Here is a 22333-nt window from a genome sequence, read left to right as displayed (position 1 = left end):
AATAAGCCGGAGTACGGGATTGGCCGGCCAGTTGGCTTCAATCAAGTCCCGGGATCTTCTTCTCTGCGCCTTCTCGGGGCCTTTGCCCATTCCTCGCATGTACACGCGCAAGTTGACGAATTAAACTCACCAACCACGGGGGACGATGAATTATCATTATTATTGTCACACTTATTGTTACCGCTGCCATTGTCGACGTTGACGGCAAGAATTGGACGGTCCTCCTTACGCAGACGCGCTCGAATCACGACCGAATCGTTTATCATACTATCGTTCGATGTTGGCCGAAAAAAAATTAATTCTCTCGGTTACAGAATCTTCCTTTTCCAATATTCTCTGCCTTATAACAATCGTCTTAATAAAGACGAGAGACGTTCGGTTCGTTGCTTCATCGAAAAAGCGAATATTCCTGGTTCTCGCTCAGTCTCGGATCAAGGTGACAATTGTCAAAAGTCTCTATCGAACTATTCGTTCGGTCTTCATAAAAGTAATGCCTGACCTGGTTCTACTGTTCCCGTGATTAAGGCCAACGCTTGCTTGGTAGCCTTATGGATGGGTTCATCATATATATATGTCATACATACATATGTAGTAGACCCCAGGACAAAAAGCGACTTTCCTTTCTCTTTCTCTTACTTCCTTTCTCCCTCTACCTTGCACCTAGTGTCATTATATCAACGTTACATGCCACGATAGCGTAATATGAACGTTATATTAAAGATCGTGCAATTAGAAGCATATATTGAGATACTCTTTTCCTTTTATACGTGTGGCAACGTAAAGAAAGATAAAAGTAAATCTCCGGACATATGTAGAACAACGTTTACAGATACAAATATCATCGGTATCGGTAGAAAAAGATTTATATCACCTTCGTAATATTTATCACGGTATTATTCCTGTCGACGTCAGTCGTTTTTACGCCCGTCATTTCTCGATCTCATAAACCTGAATTACGATTCAAATCACATTAAAGAGATACTTTTATGGATTCTTGTATTCAAGCCAAGGCTATTACGGTACACCTTTAATTTACGCCAATGATGTCGAATTGGTAATACGTGTCAAAAGTTTTTATCGATTTCGTAATTCTCAAGCCCTTTCTGCACCATAATTTATCAATTCGTGGTATCAGCGAGTAAACAACAAGTTGCAAATCGAACGCTCCTGTTGATATTTTATGCATCAGAGTTACGAGCGAGTACCTTTTGTACAAGCAACGCGTTGCGCGAGTTTTACAATGAAAAAAAATTTAACACACGCACAGATCTAACATTAGTTCGATGGTACAAGAGACTCCATAAATTTCCTTTCAACGATCCGCGACTTCAAATATGTTTCTGATATTGTCCCAGGCAAATTCTCCTATTCCTTTATTCCCCGTCTATTCTCGACTAGTCGGAAGAAGCCGGATTTGATCGAACGGCCTCTGGTTTGCGACACGTCGCGAATCGCAACTTCTTGTTTATCATCGTTTGATGTCAAAGTGAGTAACCTTCTGTCCTTGGACCTTTTTCTTTTTTCGTCGATTTATTGCATGCCGACGTACGATCGAGAACAATGCGCGTGCAGCGGCTTCGAAGCTCCTTTTATAAATCGTTAATGACGCGAAGCTTATTCGCATGTTTCTCAGACATCGAATGCGAGCAAATTGACAAAGGTACGCGTTGATTCGTCGTTTTATCGTCCAAGTACATCGTTATTCGGTATTTGAATCGTGATGTAAAGGCAAAGAAAAAGTTAATTCGAGCTTAATGTCCGTTTTCGATGAATCTCATATCTGTAGCGTGGTGTTGCGTAAATACTAAATCGTCAGAGATTATGGGAGATACGTGTATATCTGCGTTGTAAAGAATATTATTAGGCTGATTTGTAATTGCAACTTCTCTGCAGCGCATTCCCCATTATTAAACGAGGGAATCCGTACAAAATTGTTATAGTTATGGTTCCGTTTTACTTCAAGGGAACTACACAATTACAGCCCTTCATTTAAACAGCATGTTTATTTTTATTACGAAAACACATGTTAGTTACTTCTATTATTATTACTCTGCAGATTTGTACTCTGCAAATTTAAGGGTGCAGAGGCACGTAGAATGCGCGTGACACGCGATATATATATAAAATGTCCAAAGTATATAGTACATGTTCCAATACTTAACGGAACAAATTCCTATCATAAAAATATGAATCTGCATAAATATTCGCAGTGCGATTGCTATAGGTTTCAGAGAATCAACTATTGTCGTTAAAGGAATTCTGGAAATTGCCAAAAATTCTCAGGAACGACATAGCGAAGGCTAATATCCAACATGTGTCCGTGTTTGGCCGTGTTCCCGGGACATTCTCTGCTTCGTTTCACGGTACGTGCAAGTTTACGAGGAATCACAGTAACGAAAAACGAAAGAATCCTTTATCGAGGTCTGGCGTAATTGCTCGTTCTTAAAAGTGTATGATTCCGAGCGCAAGATGGGATTTGAAGGAGGTAAAAGGAAGTTTGCAATTGTCGAGATGTCGCCCTCGCTGGTTTCGACAGGCATAATCGTCTAATTCACCGGCGATTTTGTCCGCTTTGGAAGGAAAGAAACGAGTTCGAGGCTGGAGGCAGGCCAGCCCGAGGAAAAGAAGAAATCGGGGTTGCTCTGACGAAAGAAAAACACGGATAAAAGCCGAGCTGGTATACTCGTGTCAAAAGAGCCTGCAGGATCCGGGCCAGACCCTTCCAACCATTGGCGTAGAGCTTGGCATCCTTTTTATCCTCTTTTTTTTCGCAATCTTCGATCGACATCTCTTCTTCCTATCTGTTATCGTTCGGAGAACTTTTTATCCGATAAACAACATCGAGCCAAGAAGTTTCTTTCCTTATGAGAAAAACAATAGTACTCGAACGATGCTCATCGAGAAGAAGAGATCAAGAAGCGCGAATACTTTCAGGAAATAGGAAGCTTCCATTTGTACTTTCTTATTGCTACACGCTTAACATGTTCCTAAGAAGATTCTTACGTTTCCGATTTTTTTTTATTTATCGATGTTATGTAAAAATTTATTTAAAATATCGGGAGCATAAAAAAAACATCGATATTTTATTCATTTTAATAATTATTATTTAGTAATCATAGCTAGTAGTTTCTCTAAATGTGACTAAATTTGCTTTGAAATATACATGATTTTAATTATTAACACGTTAGCCTATATATACATATATTTGCTCTGGCAGCTTCAACAGATTGAAATGTACTACTACAGCGTAACATTTAATTGTTGCAAAATATTACATCATATCCGCACATTTTTTTCTGGCAATGTTATCTAAATTATGTACATTGTTGTCGATTTGTTGTCCATGAAATTTATCGTACCCTAATCGTTCTAAAAAAATCTGTATCATGGATCATATAGTACGATGGTAGCCAACGTTGTTAAACGAATATGTTGACTGACGAATGAAAAGTACTATACTTCGTCAAAATGGACGAACCAGATATTTTTATCGATTCTCAAGTGAAGTCCTATGCAATAAGTAACAAAGTATCGAGCGAAATACTGAACGTGTGTGAGAATGACGACAATGGAGTAGCAACGAATGCACATAAGCATAAATCTTCAGTTTGTTTACGCACCTAACGACATATCAATTACCACGAAACAAAAGTTCGAGGGATGGACAATTACCAAAATCTTGTGGAATTGCTATTTTCCAGATCAAAGGCCTGGTCATTACGGAAACACAAAGGGATTAACAACCATCTTCTCGATAAGGAACAATGGTAACAATTAGAGTTTATGACTTCCTGCGCCAGTGGAGGTTCTCGTTCGGTTCCTACGGATTAACGGAACTCCCACGCGGTCAGTACAAGTTGTCTTTCGAGGCAAGTTCATGAAGTCGTGCCGGTTCCACCAGCTATACGCCCCTGGGTGCCAATAGGTTGTCAATGGAATATCAATAAAGCGTATGAAAACGCTCGTTATGCGTGGCGCCGCTTGCAGCGTACCACCGATGAGTTTCTTGGTTTAACTTCACCAGACGGTTGAAATAACGCAATCGATACTTCGTTTCACAAATAACAAGCATCTTCTGCCCATTTCTTTTCTCCTTTGGAATAACGACGATGATAGACGTATCGAGGATACAGTGAATTGCTATTTTTTTATGTCCTTTCTGCGAGTACGAAAATCCATCTATGCTTACTTTTGAATCACCTTTTTTTTCTTTTATTTATTTAAAGGAAGAATGTTTTACACAAGATGTTATCTCGAACACGAATAAAATACCGCTGGATACCATTCGTGGACGGTTATTTACGAAACACGCTACTATTTAATATTCGGGTATACGAATGAGTATATTAGAATGACAAAATATTTCAGATTTTATTTTTCAAGCAGAGAATTTCTTACGATGAGAATATTAATCGTACAGTTAGGGAGAAAAATGAATTTTAGGTCATGAGATTGCGACCCGTGAAGGGATGTATTTGAGTTCGAAGAATTTGTTTCGCAGGCTTGCGTAACACATGCTCCGCAATCATTGTATAAACTTGCAAAACGTAGCTAAAGAAAATTGTCTGGAGAAAGAGATACAAATAAGAGAAGCACACGGCACAAACCGTAGATTATACGGAACGTAAATAGAGGACACCATAAAACAAGGCCGTAAAAATGAACTCTATACTCGAGTAGAAATTAAGTTTCATAAAGCACAAAGCTGCTTAATGTTAGAGACGAGAGGAGTTTAATTTATTCCTACGCGACAATGCAGCCGCGAACATAAAAAATCTAAAGCTAGGCATACCCTCCAACGACGACGAGCGACTTCCCATTAATTTTTAACGAACACTAATAATTTTTAATAAGGCGTAATAAAGGTAATAAATATTAATTGCTGTCCTCAATAAGGCATTTCAAAAATCGTCTTCTTCGAGTTCTATCAACATCGGGAAAAATAATCGACTAGGAAATTTTTCAAAATGCGGTGCAATGGAAATTCAATTGCAACAAAGAAAGCAAGCAGCAACGCAAGAAACACGGTGAAAGAAGCAACAAAAGCTGAAGGAAACAGATGTTACGAGACAACGTTTCGTCGTCTTCGTTTGCAGCATCGCGTAACGGGTGTGGTTAATAATTGCAAATATATGCATCGTATAATTACGTATGCAAAAACGTGTATAGAAAAAAATGTGGTATGCGTAACTATTATCTACGAGACCTATGTGTTATCCAAGGATTTTATCAAATAATAAGAATTTAGATTTCACGAAATCTATCGCTTTCGCAACAATAGTTTGCCGAATCGTCGTCGTTATATATTATCAGTCATCATCATTATCGATTATCATTATATTATCATCGTATATTATCAGGAACATAATTAAAAACGTAGAAGTTCATTGGAGACTCGTTTTACGTTTGAATGTGTTTAGAATGTCTCTCGTTTGCGATATCAATTACGTATTTTGGCCTTCCGGGTAAGCGCAGAATTCTTACCAAATTTACTTCGACGACTATACAGAATCGCTGTAAGCTCGATAAAAGCAGATTTTATAGTCGGCACGCGTAGAAATCCAGATTTTTATTAAGTCAATACGAATTTCAAATAAAGTTTCCTTGGAAGAAATAAGTTTCCCCGCTGGCAAAAGAAACGAGGAATCTTACCGGACAGACCGGAAACTGCGCACAAGTTGTAAAGTCGCGCGTGTCACGTTATGCCGACGATTAATTGTAAATATGCGCGTTGGACTATCATATGACGCAACAATATTGTAAGAAAAATACCGTCATACACTAGAATTGCTAATACAGCAGAAACGAGGTTGTATCTGGGCTAGCGATATATCCTGAACAACGTTGCCACTTATCGTCCATCTAGAAACTTTTCTTGTAATTAATGACTCTAGATAACAGATTTTCCATTGGTCTTAAGAGAGGAAAATGCAGGCGTTTTAGCTAAAAGGTAAAAGCCACTCAATTATAGCCATTACAGATCGCAGTCATGGCTTGACTTTGACACAGATATTCTTTGCTTCTTTTGTTTGCATCTTCGTTTCTCGCGATAAACTAACTGTAGATGCTTTTTCTTTAGAACGAGATGAGAGTCGAAGATGAGCATACACCTGGAAGATACGAAATTTATTTCAAAATTCTTACGCGTACGTTGCATAAATTGAAAATTGATCGAAGAGACACGACGTAGAGATATACAAATTAATAGTAAGAAACATAGGTAAGAATTTGTAGTTAAGGCAATGTTATACGAATTTTTAAAATTCATTTTCGACTGTCACTGTATAATTTTATAAATCGAATCAGAGGTTTCAATTCCTTCGAAGTCTCCTCTCTTCTTTCTCTTGAATTTCATCCTCCTCGAATAAAATGTGAAAGGCCATCATATTCTGTTACAGCGAAAACGACGAGAATCTAGAAAATTTCGCACACGGCAAACATCTTGTCGCGTAGTTGTCGCTACGCTTAACGATATTTTAAAAAAGTTCGTGACATCAGAGAACGGTGTTCGATTTACGAGCAAGACCGATGACAAATCTGAGTTTCAAGATGCCGGGTCCGACGCCCTACGAAGAATAGTGGACGTATTTTTCACGGGGGAGTGGTACGGTGTCCTAAGGCCGAGAATCGATTATTCCAACCGAAGTTGTAAAAGCATAGGGTCAGCCGAGGCCGTAAATCTCCAGTCGTCTGTACTTATGTGAGGAAAAAACGAAAACGAACGATGCACCGAAGGGACGACTCTTCTCTACAATGTTTGTTCAATTGCGACAAGAAGTCGTCTCCACGTTTTTCAGATTTGGTCGGAATATCAAAGTATGCCACGAACGGTAGTTTATGTAATTTCATCATTACGAACGTGATCACGCGTCCATCATTGCGATCCTCTTATACAATAATTTACTAACTAATAATATCAGCAGATTGAAAAATTATAAATTATATAAGCTTCTCTTATAATCTCACGATTTTACATAGAATAATTTGATGTTTTGTAAACTTTCTTTGCTCATAAGGCGCGCGTTACATTTGTAAATATGCTCTAGAATTATCGACCGTGAAGGCATTAATTACCATTCATACTTCAATGAACATCAAGATCTAAAAATAGCGTCGAATTCAAATATTTGTTTAAGTTTCCACAGGCTATCCTAATTTTAAAACGTTATAAATTAAAACGCATCGCGCGATTTACGTTACGACCCATCAGGACACATCCTTCACGTCGTTGGATTTGATAATCGCCTCCGCAAATTTTTATAGTTCGCTGACTCATTTAAGCTCTACCATCTGCCGATGCATAATATACGCCGCTTAAATTATCGACCAGTTGTAACGATAAAATCTACGAATTATGGCCTTGGCTTTTTCGGAATTATATTTCATTTACGCGTAAAACAGTAAAAGAGCCAATTTAGTTGGCAAATTATAAAAAACTTATTCAAGAGAATCGTCGAGGAAAAGATATAATCGTCCGGGAAGACCGGAAGATCGATTCGTATCGGAGAAGAAAGAATTAGGTTTAAAAAGATCGTTACATCTTTGTTGCGACCATGTCACATGAATTTACTTTCACGGCTTTCATCTTCCAGTGCAAATCTCTAACTTTCCTCGTAGAAGAGCAATTTTAACAAGAAGAAAACAGATATAAATGGTTTGGGAACTAGACGAAATCTCGATTCGTGAAAATCGGCTCGATGTACGTTCATTGTAACTAATTTACATACAACAAACTAATTATCTACTCTCGGGATTTCAATTTCTTTTTAGTATCAACTCTAAACTCCGAATAGTTTCCTGGAAGAATGTTCAGCTAGTAAAAGCGATACGAGTACAATAAACTGACGAAACGACCTAGTTTGCAAGCGGATAAAATTCTGGACTGTAATATTTAAATAAAGTTTAAAACGTCATTAAAAGAATACATAACGTAGGAAAATATAAGAAAAATATAAGGAACTATCGATAGTTAAATCGAGAAATGCATTGAAAAATCAAAACTGATATCTGATCGATCGATTGACAGACACAGATAGTAAATCTCCATCGACTCTTATTAATAAGTTACATAAGGGTCGTTTCGTATGATATTAGATTGATAGGAACGCCGTATATGAGGTATTTCCAACCATGTCGATTGGTCTAGAAAGTCCTGCTATTTAATATATGTTGCCTGGTTTCCGGCTAAAAGCATCTATTGGAATTTCGATTACTAGCAAAAGATTGTCAATGGCGAAACACCGAGCGCGTGAACAATATAATTAGTCATTTTCCCACGTAAGTAGCTACGATATTTCTTCATAATGCTTGTCATAACAACCAATTGCTACACTTCTTTTTATCAGATAAGGCCTAATTTGTCCACAGCTTTTACCGGTAAGAAAAAAAATCGGCACGAGTGTATTTACGTTGCATTCGAGATAGAAACTTGCATTCGACGGCAGTTAGATAGAAGTCGTTGGATCTATCCTGCAAGAAAAAGAACTTTCTCGTTGCTTCGTAATGATTCATCCAAAATTGCCCAGAATGTTACGCGCATAAACAAAACGAGCGAAAGTCTTTCGGAACACTGCACGTGTTTGCTGCATTAGCTGTACCGTTAATTATGGCTCGTGTCATTTGAACGATTTTAGCTTCAGAGGAGCAAAATCGATGCGTTTTATTTTTGAGAAAATTTCTGTAACGGTAGGCGCAACATAAAGTTTCGTAAAAAATCGCTAAGGAAATTTGATTTCTTGCAAAACATCCGATTAATAATTCTCTGGCATCGAGAACGGATATCGTTGAATTTCGTTCAAAAAGAATTTCACAGTTTTAATAATTCATATTATTGTGAAAGGCTTGTTAAAAATTACCTTATACTTTAATAATTACCCGATTTCTTACCAGTACATTAAAAATGGTAAATATAATGTTTCTCCTATATTTCGTATTTCTTTCTTAGCGAGTAGACCGGAACACGTAAATATGTAAGCTCGTATCACCGAGAACATCATTTAGAAATTAACGAGATAGCCGATGCGTGATAATTTTCATACTTTAAAGTTAAAAAATTAAAAGCCTCTATTTATTTCTTTTACGTGAACGTTCTCATTAATACAGCCTATGTTCACCCACTAAACAAGTAACCGTTCGGCTCAGAATTCCGAGCTACTTAAATCGAGGTTTCTAGAATTTCTTTCAATTATCATCTCGATGAATATCAATTACTAAACAGTGACCAACATATCGTTTAAATCAGAATTCCTGACTGCTCGTTTAGAGATAACCGTTGAAAACTAGTTCAACTCCCTAAATCAGCGATTTTCAACCAGTGTGCCGCGGCCTATTGCTTTGCCACGAGAGATCTACAGGTGTGGCGCAGGAATTTTTTAAATATGCCTTTAAAATACCTAACTATTTAGTCAGAGGCACTAGTCTCTTTTCCCTTGTATTGTCGAATAAAATTATAACAAACGTCGAAACAACGTGTCTTGAAAAATATCACATATATATATTATACAGGGTGGTTGGTAATTGATGGTACAAGCGGAAAGGGGATGATTCTACGCGAAAAAAGAAGTCGAAAATATAGAATACAAATTTTTTTTAATTTTTTTCGCACGCGTACCGAGCGAAAATTTAAAGTCGATTTTCTCGAAAACAAAGCCTCAAACGAAAAATTTTTATTCTATATTTTCGACTTCTTTTTTCACGTAGAATCACCTCCTTTCCGCTTGTACCGCCAGTTACCAACCACTCTGTATATAATATAACATATAATATATTTTCTGATGTGCCACAGAATCGTAGTAACCAGCGAAGAGTAATTTTATTAACCAGTAATTAGCAAGATGAGGAAAACTCGAAGATCGCCGCCCTAAATGAATACATAAGTCGTTTACTGCCAACATTAGAGCGATCGATTTCGATAACTGCGCGTCTATTATTATTAAAATTTATACATCATCGAAGAAAGGATATGTCGGTGAACCGCGTGGACGATCGGCATAACAAGGAACCATTAACAACTATACAAGGCGTCAATAACTATAAATGGCGATGGTGGAAGGAAAGATCGCGAGTTCCGAGTCCACACAGACAGTTCTTTTCCCGTTGGCAGGAGTCATCGCAATTGCTCGGTAGTCGGTACGTCGTCGACCGGTCGCACGAGTGACGGACGGTCGACCCGACTGCCGCACCAGTCGATGACAGAAACGGAAACGCGAGAAAAAGACAAAGAGAAGAAAATAAGGTAGGACGATAGTGGACGAAGGTGTACGCGTCGGGAATGTTGGATACTGGTCGCATATAGTAGCGCAAAAATGATCGCAACTCGAGTTAGATCCCTCGTTTCCTAGGAACTATCCTCGACGCGCTTCTTTCCTACCATATATGCGACTCTTGTGTCCGACGATTCACGAACAACGATCGCGCATCCGATATCGAAAATTTCCTATTTCTTCAGAAAATTGCCCACTTACAACCAAATGTCCTCGAGTCGTGCCACCGATAGCTCGTTTTTACGTATTCTAAACGCATCGTCGAAAGGGTTCATAGCGTGTCGAGCAACGAGACTAGTGTAAATCATTTGTATCTTCTTGTAACCGTGCGTGATCATTGTGCTGAACATGTTCTATATAGATATCCATCCAGAGGTAAACGAACTTCGGGGGCTGAACTGTTACTTTTTTCAACATTTGTAGAGATCCAATGCGATACCGTGATGTTGATGTCTTTAATGTATATATACATACCAAGTTGGTAAATTACCGGTAAGAGAAATAACACTAAAGTAAAACATTTCTCTCGTTATTCTCGCTCTACGACCTAAAGAAATCCTTATGACTTTTCTTTGTAGCGAAAGGATTTGCAAGATAAAACAACGCTCCTTCAATTTTACGTAATATTTTTAGCCTACTGTTGTTTCTAACTTCTCGTCAATAGCTTGCGACCATTATAGTTACCGACCCTCTCATGATTCTAATACCGCTAAATGTTAGAAGAAGGTTGATGAGTTCATAATATCATCTTTTCCGTTTCCTCTTTCATGTATACTTGATTTGGAAAACCAGGATTTTCACCCATATGTATGTTTTTACTAGAAGTTCTACCAAAAAGATACAAATTATATTTAGAAGAATATCGATGATTTTGAAATGAAAAATTAATAGAAAAATATATTTTTCTTTTTTGCTAACAATCGTGTCCTAAAGCCTTCTAAGCTACTTATCGCGATACTCGTTATTTTTCATGTGTAAAAATCGAAATCGGAAGTGTTACTATTATCTTGTTAATCCAATAACGAGAAACACAAAATCTGTATGCAAATGTGCGTGGTTTGGTTCGGAAGTTAATCGATCCGCGATATACTTGACGATCGTATCGCGATTACGCGCTCGTTAACGGGCTAAGATCGCGTTCAAATGAGGCGGCCGATTTGCTCGTAATTTGTATCTCAGCATGTGTATCCCATATAACTTGCCGATGAGACTTGCTTCGGCTCGAAGGTCTCTTTTTCAAGCTGCGTCACACAGTTCGAATTATCGTATCCTAACAAGTTTTTATCGTCTATCCTGCTTGCACGATCTAAATTTACTGCCTAAAACATACTCAGGGAAACAATATAATTTACCATTTTTTAAGCTATACACGCGTGAGTTATAATTCAGAGGATTACACGGACTATCGCCTGTTCAATTTTTCAAGAACGTTACCGTATACAATACGAACTTTTCTTTTATCTAGGCAACTTCTGCGCCGATATCGAGAAGATAAGAATTAAAATGGTAAACAAATCTATGTAGGAAGTGTCACGAGCGTAAAACGATAATGTCTGATAATTTATAAAATGAACGAACCGTGGTCGATAAGTTATGGAGAGGAGACGACTGGATCACCATTTACATTCGTAAGAATCAAACCAGACAAACGACTCCATTTCGATTACTTTTCTTTCAACCACTTTGCCGCGTTGGAAGACTGCGTTTCACGCACATCGATCCAGCCGCCGATCGAGACGCCGATTGATCACCATCCGAAGACGTTGACAGAACACGAATCAATTTTTCGCGCTAATAATCTGCTACCACTTTTTTCCACTAAGCCGAACCATGATGTATTCGATCGTTCACTTTCGATCAACAAACACATCGAGCGTTTATTTGTATTCACGACGTGTATAAAGTAACATACGACGTTTAAAGTAGCGCGTCTCGGCACAAACTGAATGTAAACTGACTACCGATCCACGCTACGGTGATCCAAGATGCCCGTAAGTGGCCGCTTTGCGTCCGATTGGTTGAGGCCACTGATCTTCCCTGGTGAACAGCCATTCAGCTGTACGGACGCTTTCGTTGTGTGGTACAACGCGGGTCGTTTGAAATCGTTTCAACGTTCCATCGGTTTCGTAAATCGTCGAAGCGAGTTATAAGTTTCCTTCTTTTGATAGGAAACTCGCGTTCTGTTTCGATATATACGGCAACGACGTTATAAAATTTCGATTTTAAGAGAAAAGTTTTAAAAGAAAAAGATGTAATTTCGTGGAATTTGCGTTTTCTGTCTTTCAGATGATTTAAATTATTCACGTTTCCTTTTTATCTCGATACTTTTTCTCTATAAGTAATATCACAACAAATAGGTATAAATTACAATTAGAAAGTTATCGATGATTTTGAAACGAAAAGTTAGCGTAAAAATATTCTTTTACGCTAACCATTGTATTCTAAAATGCGTTGACAAGAAAGGAAACGATTACCTTGAACACAGTTGCTATTCGTTTATCTATTTAAAAGCATGCGTATAATGGAATTCAGAAGGTCCTTTTAACACTTAATTTCTGTATTCGCGTTATTCATCGTTTTCCACGTTACGTAACGTATAAATACATTTAGCAAGCAAAACAAAGGTAATGGACTTTGCTAATGTATATAAACCATTGCAAGAATGATATATGGGTGTTCTATGGAGAAAATTGTACCAACAGGTTTGGTCGGATCTAGCTCGTTAAAGCAAACCGTGACTATGAAATGATAACTTTGCTAACCGTTGGCTCGTTCGATTAATTATGATTAATCATTTGCACCAATTCGTTTGATACAATAAGAACGAACGTATCTTGTTTCGTCGGAGTAGGATAGATCCGCCTTGAGAAACTGTATATCACGATGACGTCAGTTTAATAGACCGGTACAGAAATTACAAAATACGAACAACTCAAAGCGAACAGTAGCAGGTAGTTAATATACGTCAAGCTTGCTTTATCGCTACGATAATCGATCTAATATGTACTCACATTTGTCGACAGTTGGCTAGTCAACGAGTGAACCTTCTCTTGAGCGTCCACGAGTTCTCGTCGTAATTTTCTCAGCTCGTGTGCCTGTTTCTCCTCGGCTGAACTGTATAGGCTGCTCGCTGTCGATACCAAAGATACGGAAGAACCGTGGACTGAAGGCAAAAAAAGAGAAAGTTCTCCTTTTGCCATTTATTTTTGACAAAAGGTTGGAAATGAAAAGCGACATCGCAGGAAACTTGTGCGTATCTCTATGTCGAAAATGCACGCTATCGTGTTACGCGTTTCTGTGACGTTCCTCCGAGTTTACTTTGGTGTTAATTCCTCGATAAGTTATGTAACAGAACATGCCGTATCTTCGACGGTTGGTAAAAATGATGTTTAAAAAAATAACGATAACTTTAAACGGAAACTTACTATCGTCGTCCTTATGCACGTGTTGGTAAAGATTAGGTGGTTGCCGAGAAGTGTGCGTAGGCGTTGGAGACGTCGGTTGAGACCAGTGTTGTCCCGTACACCCGGTAGATCCTACAGGAACGCTGTAATATGGTTCAACGCCTACGCCCATTCCTATTCCGACTCCGACTTCCTCGCCAACGGAAGACGAAGCCCCACTTCCTCTAGCTAACATTGACGGATACATTTTTTCGCTTTTCGTGGATCTGCGAAAACAGAGGTTTAAACATCTGAATAGTTGGTAGAAAGAAACGTTGCGGTATTATATCGTAAATGCCTTCGAAGATAGGCAAAAAGTTCTGTCAATCGATCCTATTGTATCGTTAAGTATTTCTGTACTCGAAATTATTACTACGATACCGTAGTTATTGATGCGATGAAACGATATTCGATATATAATAATTGTCACGATTGTTTAACGAACTGTTTGCATCTTCGAAGAATAGAAAGCGCGCAACGTGCATCGATAAACGTCTAATATCGATGTTGAAAGAAGAGAAGACGTTCAAATAATTTACAAAATCTCGTTCACGTTATAGAAAGTGTTTGTATCTTCCATACACACGAGATTACCTAAGTATTTTCTTTCAAACGATAGAAAGCACAATTACTGAATATTTATAGCTTGTTACGCTTGGTTGCATTCAGAAATTAGATTAATCTCGGAGAAAAGCATATTCCATTCCTGAATACAATCGCGTATACGTGTATGCGTGTCCTTGAAATGAAAATGTTCAGATGCGAAGAAATTGACGTGCTTCGTACCGCGCGCGCGCACGCGAGAGAGAGAGAGAGAGAGAGAGAGAGCTCGTTAAAGTTAATTCAACGGAAAAATTCCACATAGATCGATCGATTCGTCAGACAAGAGTAGTTCTTTGCATCTGGTATTCGGTTGACTTAGGACGTCGATGGAAACACGCCCGTCTACCTAACGAGTGTATACGTAATTAGTCGATCTAGAAGAGGCTCCTAATTAAAAGATAAATTCCCTTTAGTCTGAATGTCGAGTGCCGCTTCTCGATCGTGTATACACTCGTACGGTTCTGTAATAGCACAGCGAAAGAGGACGAATAAACGATAAAAAAGTTGACTTTCATGGAAAAGTATTTCAAACGGAATTAAACGCAGGTACATCGTAGCGTCGAAGATATTTTTAGCAAAATGAACCTTCGAGCTTTACATATTCGTAAAATGTTTCCTTTCGCTGTGCAAATAAGCCTTAATCCTTAACTCGTATGGCGAGGATCAAGTCATTGATAAACGAGGAATGAGTAAATAATTAATTAGCACTTAACGAGAAGTGCGCATACTCTGGACAGGAAAAACGATAAATTGAGAGAAAGACGCACGTTATGTCTGTTACCGTTTTAATCCGCACCACACTAGTCGAGGAACGACATGCGTTTGGATAAGAAGCACATATCAATCACAAATACGAAATACAAAGAAAAATAGAATCGACTTAACAAAATAATAACTAAAGTATTTAAAATCAATAATACAAATGTAAAACTCGACAGAAGTAAGTGCACATGGATATGTGTGTTTTTAGTGCGTATAATTGGCACTCGTGTATACGTGTAGGGTACAAAACCCTCGAAGGTTTCGTTCTTTCAATACTTATGCATGGAAAACAGGCTCGACGAATGTGTATTCTAGATTTTCGCACTACCTTGGGAATGTCCTGTCCCGCAGATGGCTAGAACGGTATCAAATGATCTGCGTTATTTCACCGTAAACGAGCAATCGCTGTCATAGAGTGGTTAATTAGAAAAAGAATCAGAAAAAAGCTGAAACTGATCGTTTGAAAAAATGTGGTGAAAAATTTGCATCCTCTAGTCATGCATCTATACATATGGATGAATGCAAATGACTTGTAACAAAATTTGATGTAATATCGTGAAAATTAATGCAGCGAATAAACTACTCTGTAAATTTACCTAATAGAATTGCTTCTATTAAGTCTCGGTGGAGCTGGAGATCCTGTCGAGTCTCTCTGATGTATCAATAAGCGAGCGTGTGTTAAGCTTGCCCGATGCGATCCTAATGATTCTACGCTGTCAGCTTCGCACAATCCCATTCCTGAAATTACACAAATTTTTCCTTTCAAAATAAATAATTCAAAAACTAGTCTTTGACCTAAAGTTATTTCAATATTTTCTGACAGTAGTAAAACGTAAAATTTATAAAAATGACAAGCTAAAGTAGCGACACTTGAGTTGACCTAAAATATGTTTGAAACGGCATAAAAACTTGCCTTGAGAACGTCCACTTGGCGTGTACGTGTTGCTGTGTCTCATCCAAGATGTAGTATACGGACTATTGGGAGTGTAATATCCTTGCAGATCAGGGGCCGCGTAATTGCTGCACGTATCGCTGAGACTTCCATCTGATGGTTTGAGTACCCGCGGTGAGAAGGAAGTAGCCGTTGGTCCTGCACCGGATCCTCTTTCGCGATGATGCGCGGATGCAAATAGCGCCGTGAATTCTGGGCTACCAGGCTTTGGTAAACTTTGCGATCCGAGCATAAGACGATCTCGCACTGATTGAGAAAGTTGGCTGGCGCTAGGACCTGTGAGGCTGTAACTCTTATAATGATGTCCTTGATTCGACGTGGAAGAGTTGGCTTGAAGTTCTGTGGTACATGTTTGAGTACCACCGGATACTTTGACCTGCAATGTCACACGAAAACAAAAGATCCGTTAATTAATGCTCGCCTAATATACCGCCGTGTAGAAAATTAAAAAGAAACTGAGCGATCTTACCTTCGTTCTTGGAACTGCGCTAACTTGAGCAGTTCTCGTCGAATCTTTGCCACCATTTTGAACTCCGTTGGGACTGGGGCTGGTGCCAGCGCTGTGTCTCTTAACATATCCGAAACTCTGTGGTACACCTCTAACTTTGCTGCTGCCGCTCGTCGATGTTCCCGATGAAACTTTCTGTGGTTTTTCGCCGTTCGCATACTCGGCCATGGCCTGTTTCCGATGTTTCTCCTGAAAGAGAAATTATTCAGTCAGAACATGAAAGTATCTAAAGGGGTTAGCCTCTTAACCTACAATATCGTGTGAAAGACGTGGTACGTCGATCGGGTCAAACATAAACAACACGTGTGAGAGACGTGGTACGTCGTTGTTGTTGATTCATTATATTCACTTCAAGATAATAAATCTTTCTTGTTCAACGATCAATTGATAGTAATTATTTATCAAACATCTTGCAAAATAAAATTTGTTGTACCTTACACATGCATTTACATATCAAAAGACATGTGCGATTCGCACAACTTTGAACGCTCAGCCAAACCGTGATGTTGGTTCGACGTGTGACCGATCTTGTCGTTGTTTATGGCACGCGTTATTGGAACTTAAATCGTAAGCTCGAGGATCGGGGAATTCTAAAAAGAAATTTCTACGGAAATAAAATTCAAAGACTGCATTAAGCTCGCTAAACCGACTATCTCAAAAAATCAATATTGTCCGGTGATGCAACGACGTAAAAACGAACAAAACTGTATAAATGTTTACCTGAGATCGCCTGGAGGGATTAGGACTCGGAGGTGCAGCCTCCTTGTCTCTCTCCCGATCCCTTGCAGCTCCAGCCTCGATATATTTTTTCCATTGCTGGCTGTTTGAGCTGCTGTTCGTCGAGCTATTCAAGCCTGGCTGTTGCTGATGTTTGAACGCCGAGTTGTCCGTTTGCTGAGAACTGTCCGACTTTTTCACGTGCGGATGATGACCAGGATGTCTGGAGCTCACCACACGGTATACCAGGTTACTCCCCTGTTGTGCACCCTGGGGGGTGGCCGAATTACCGCCACCCCCCACAATCACGCCTCCACCACCCGGCACCCTCTGTTTACGGAAACAAACAATTTTTTCTGATTAAAACACGCTTGAAAAAATTCGACGAATTATTATAAATAACACAACTTGTTATTATTATTGTAAGTATTGTCGTGTTGATAGTAATATCAAATTAAAGTGTAAAGAGGCGTCGCTATAAATGTAATTTCAGTGGAATAATCCTGCTGGAATATTTCTAAAATATTTTATTGCGAAATTCTTGTCGGTAGCCTTTAAACGCGTAATAGGATATCATCGGTGCCGCTGCAATCAAACTCGCGACCTGGGTCAAGGACTTTCGGTAAAGTTAATTTCACTACTATCGATTCTCGAGCGCGCGGTTTGCGAGAATCAGAACCCTCATAGCATGATTCAGAAGAGGGCGCCGGAACGGCGCGGCAACTGCTCGAAGGAGTACAAGATCTTTTTGCACTGCTGTATGACCTTTACTGTTTGAGTTACGAGAATGCTAGAAGTCGAATATTTTATTCTTCGTTTCTTTCCCTTTTTTTTAAATTTCCAATTAAATGTTCACTTTCCTTCTGAAACACTATTTTTTTTATACGACACAGAAATAAAAGTTCAGTATTTATTCTTGCAATGAATAGTTTAATCTTCACATCAATGTTAATATTATTTTCCTCCTTTTCGGTTATGTATTCTCCTTTATGACGTTCTTTTTACAGCCTCCTATCCACCTACGTTTATTACGGACTGGCAGATTTTACGATTCATAAAAACGAACAATCCACGAAGTGTCAAAATAGCGAAAAACTCGTGATATTGTTCCACGTACTGTCAAGCCTCGTTCGGCAACCACTTTCACGCGATGCAATCAATCGAATCGCTTTAAACGATCCGACAAATGGACCCAACCAACATTCATCGATCTTTCCGCCGCTGCTCCGTTTCTGATTCTCTCCAATCCCTTCATTTACCACGCGGAGTTATATCGCGTATCAAATGACTCACGGGGTTAGAAACGGTACCTCGGGTTTTTACTACCCGGATCGTAAACGTACTACGAGGAGGCCATAAGCGAGACAAAAGATCCCCGTGGGTCAAACACAGCTTTTTCTCTTACTGCCCCTTAGAAACGTGTTCGCAGTTCGACCGAAACACGGTTCTCGTCGACGGTAATTTCTAACTTTACATGAAGAAACGATCGAAGAATAACAAATATCGGCCGATTCTTTTATCTTTGGATGACACTACTGCCACAAAAATTCAAACAAACGGTGCCTTGTTTCGAGTAGAAGACGCCAACGTCGGCTACGTTTTTCATTCTTTCGTTTCCAGTTAGTTTATTTTCAGAAATGTTCTCGTGAAAACATTCCTTTTTCTAACGGAGCAAATGTTATCGTTCAGACAGCGCCAGGGTGCAGTCGAACGGCGCTCCAACTACACGGAAAAAATGTGAAAAAAAATTTTATGAGCCTGAAAACTATCTGGAATAACGATAACATTTTTCTCGTAAAGTGATAAAACCTAACTTTGAAATCTTTCCTCGTAAGTAAACTCACCATTCTTCTACTTTGATCGATGTGTCACGTATTCCAAACTGTACGCTAATAGCGTCCTTTAATTTCATACAAACGCACGCATACAGTTGTTGTATCGTTACTTGATCGTTCGCGACCGGTTTAACAGAATGATTATAGTTAATTACACTCGTTCCTGTCACATTGGATGATTATTCACGTAGCTTTACACGCACTGAACACGTACCACTCGTAAAATTAATTCGGCCAGCTTCGTAAAGTGTTCTTGACAGCCGGTACTGCGTATGCTCACTGATACACGTGTCTACGAGTTTCGAAGGATCGATAACGGTGGAATACCTGTGTGAACATCGAATGCGTCATTGCACGGGATAATTAAGGGATAGCCCTCGAGCAGAACCACCCTTGTTACCCTCGACGACTAGTGCAATTTAACTGGGGTGCCTATTTGTTCCAGACACTCTTCATTCAACACGAATTTCAAATACCTCTCGATATTTGTCTAATCAAAGCATTTAATTTGAATTTACAAACGTGACATTAAGTTTTACATGGTTTAAAATAAGCGAATCTTTCGCTCTATGCAAATATATGGAAGAATTAAAGTTTCCGTGGAATTAAGTTTCTGCTAGAAGGTAAAAAAATATGAAACAACGATAATAATGTTATGTTAGAAAAGCTAAGAATATTAAAGCTGCTTCTCCTTAAATAACACGGCAGAAACATAGCTGTGCGGCAAATGATTTCTCGCCACGTTTCGTCTAAAAACACGAAATTTGAAAGCGGCTCTTCATTAACCGCAACCGTGCAAACAGTACCGTGAAACTCTTTCCCTATTCAGCTAAGAGTCACTTTGCAATGAAAACAGCAAGGCGTGAAACCGATCCACAGCACGGAACACCACTAAATATTCATTACGGAGGTAGAATATCCATCTTAGAAAATTATAGGGTTCCTTCGTCTCTCAGCGAATTAGATGATTTCATCGAGGGTTCCTCGAATGTGCGTCATTTAGTTGGCCTTCTTTTTTTCTCTCACTCTCTCTCTCTCTCTCTCTCTCTCTCTCTTTCTTTTTGGTAGGAATCGTAGCGAATGAAAACGCCTTGAGCACGGCGCGGTAGCACAGCTTTCACCGTGAGAAATTTACGAAAAATTGTTTTTTCAACACCGTTGACATTTTTCACCACCTTCGACGAACGTCACGTTTTCATGAGTCGGACGAACGTTAACTGCCGACTGCGAGGGTCGACGATCCATTGCTCACCGACTCTGCTCCCCACTTTATGCCACGATACTACTTACTAACGCCCGGCTACCGAATACTACATTGGTTGTGTACAGGCTGCCGCAAAAAGTATCACCGACCAAAACACCAACGAGTCACTGACTCTTTATTATCATGTGGTACGTTCACGCGTAATTTCCTTTCGCAAGATTGGATGTTTTTTTCCTGCGCTGTTGCGGATGAGTCGAAATGGTAGACAATGTAAATTAGAGAGAAAGAATGTAAATTGTATCTGGTAAAAAAAAGGGGCAGAGTAATTTATTTCGGGTTTTAAAATAATCGTAAGCCAGATGTAGAGTTGCGATGGTAAACGCCAGTTAGGTTGGAGTTGGAAAAGATGAAAATATAGCGCAAAATTATCTGATCTATTTATCCTATCTGTAAATCTGTGAAGATGGTAAACATTGAAAATCTAATTAGTATCTAGATGATAAATCAATACACAAGTACGTATCAAAATTAATAGAAATACGTTCTTTGTTCTTGTAGAATATCTTTTGTAATGAAATAGAAAAAAAGAATATTAAAGTATAACAAATTTATTACCTTTCAATAACTATAAAATTTATGACGATATGTAATACATCGATACGTATAAAATCTCTATTAATTGCAAGATATAGAAACGATCGAAAAACTTGGCTACTTTGCGGCGTGTGCTGACTAATGTAATCTATGTCGGTATTTAAATAACGCGATTTGCAGGCAAAGTAGAGTAAAAGGAACATTGTCTTGTAAATGATAAGGTGCCACGCGAGCCACACCCCATCGTCTTTCACCCTTTTTGCTTTATCTGGGGGAAAAGTGGCAGGGTTCAAAAGGCGGAAAAGAAACGTTACGTGAAAACTGATTACATTTCGGGTCGGTCAGGGATTTCCGACTCGAACCAGGAAAATCGAGGATTATCCTATACGGATTATCGACTATAGAAGGAACTAACTTTTCAAGGGGAACGGTATCATATCGGAGAACCCTTTAACTCGGCTTAACTGATCATCTAAAATGACCACAAAATGGATATCTGAAAATAGCAGCGAAGGGGTTGAAGTCTACCATTCCCTTCTTTTTTTAACGATTTGCATAAACAGCACAGAATTTTTAAATATATATTTTCACATCGACGATATAGATATTCCAATATTATCGAGAATTAATTAATGCCAAAGACAAGAAAGAGTAATCCGATTGAATATTGCTTTTAAGTTGGATAGTTCAAGATTTCAATATAATTATTGCATTCGTGTGTGCAGCTATGGAACGCACGTAGAGAGAAATTTTCGTTTTTATCAATGATAAGTCACTTTATTCGACGGTACGTTAAACCTACTAATTTGTATAAAACAATTATTAACGTAGGGAGGTCTCAAATTATCAGTTGAAAAGAGAGATCGATCTATTTGCCTCTAAAGGCAGAACATTTTCTGCGTTTCAGTGAAAATTGCCGCTCATTAACGACGATTGTAATTCGGCTAATGAGCAGTTTTATTTATTCGTAATGCTCTTACATTACCATGCAAATATTTCGAACAGAATAAACCAGCCACTGGCTGAATGGGTATTCATAGAAAGATGAAATAACTGTGGAAAAGCGAAACGTATACCCTTTACGTCTTACTCGGTTTAATAGGGTAATTACGCGAAAGAGATAAACCAAACTCGAGAAAGAACATAAATTACGGAAATATCGCAAAATTCGGAACGCGGGAAACTTCTCTCGTACAATTTTCAATTTGCCAACCAATTGTACAATAAAAAATGCAGTGGGAATATTATTACCCGTTATTCCATTATTCTTTATTATTCTTTCGCAATTTTCCTTCACTTTTGTTAAGCTAAATATACAATAACGTAGCATACCATAGGTTTTTTTTTTAAATAAACGAAAATTATATAAGCTGCGTTAGGTTGCACGTGAAAAGCAATTTCTTGTGCCGCACGGTCATCAAGTTATACAGCTGGATTTTTATCACAGTCAGAT

General features: G+C 38.7%; 1 protein-coding gene across 4 annotated transcripts in view; it reads right to left on the bottom strand.

Annotated features, from left to right (window-relative positions):
• The window catches only part of sick (sickie), a 192917-nt gene that overhangs the window by 31622 nt on the left and 138962 nt on the right, over positions 1–22333 (bottom strand). For 3 of the 4 annotated variants that reach the window (XM_033328162.2, XM_033328160.2, XM_033328165.2), the window contains 7 exons: positions 17251–17577; positions 16492–16719; positions 15984–16398; positions 15667–15808; positions 15399–15425; positions 13688–13932; positions 13274–13425 (listed from right to left, as the gene is read on the bottom strand). In XM_033328162.2, coding sequence (XP_033184053.2) covers positions 13274–13425; positions 13688–13932; positions 15399–15425; positions 15667–15808; positions 15984–16398; positions 16492–16719; positions 17251–17577 — 1536 coding nt within the window. The remainder of the gene's footprint in view (positions 1–13273; positions 13426–13687; positions 13933–15398; positions 15426–15666; positions 15809–15983; positions 16399–16491; positions 16720–17250; positions 17578–22333) is intronic. The other variant, XM_033328161.2, reaches the window with a different exon arrangement.

The sequence above is a fragment of the Bombus vancouverensis genome, chromosome 3, assembly GCF_051014615.1.
Source record: "Bombus vancouverensis nearcticus chromosome 3, iyBomVanc1_principal, whole genome shotgun sequence".
Classification (NCBI taxonomy): Eukaryota; Metazoa; Arthropoda; class Insecta; order Hymenoptera; family Apidae; genus Bombus; species Bombus vancouverensis.
The sequence above is the reverse complement of the archived record's forward strand: the minus strand, read 5'-3'. Positions and strand labels throughout refer to the sequence as shown.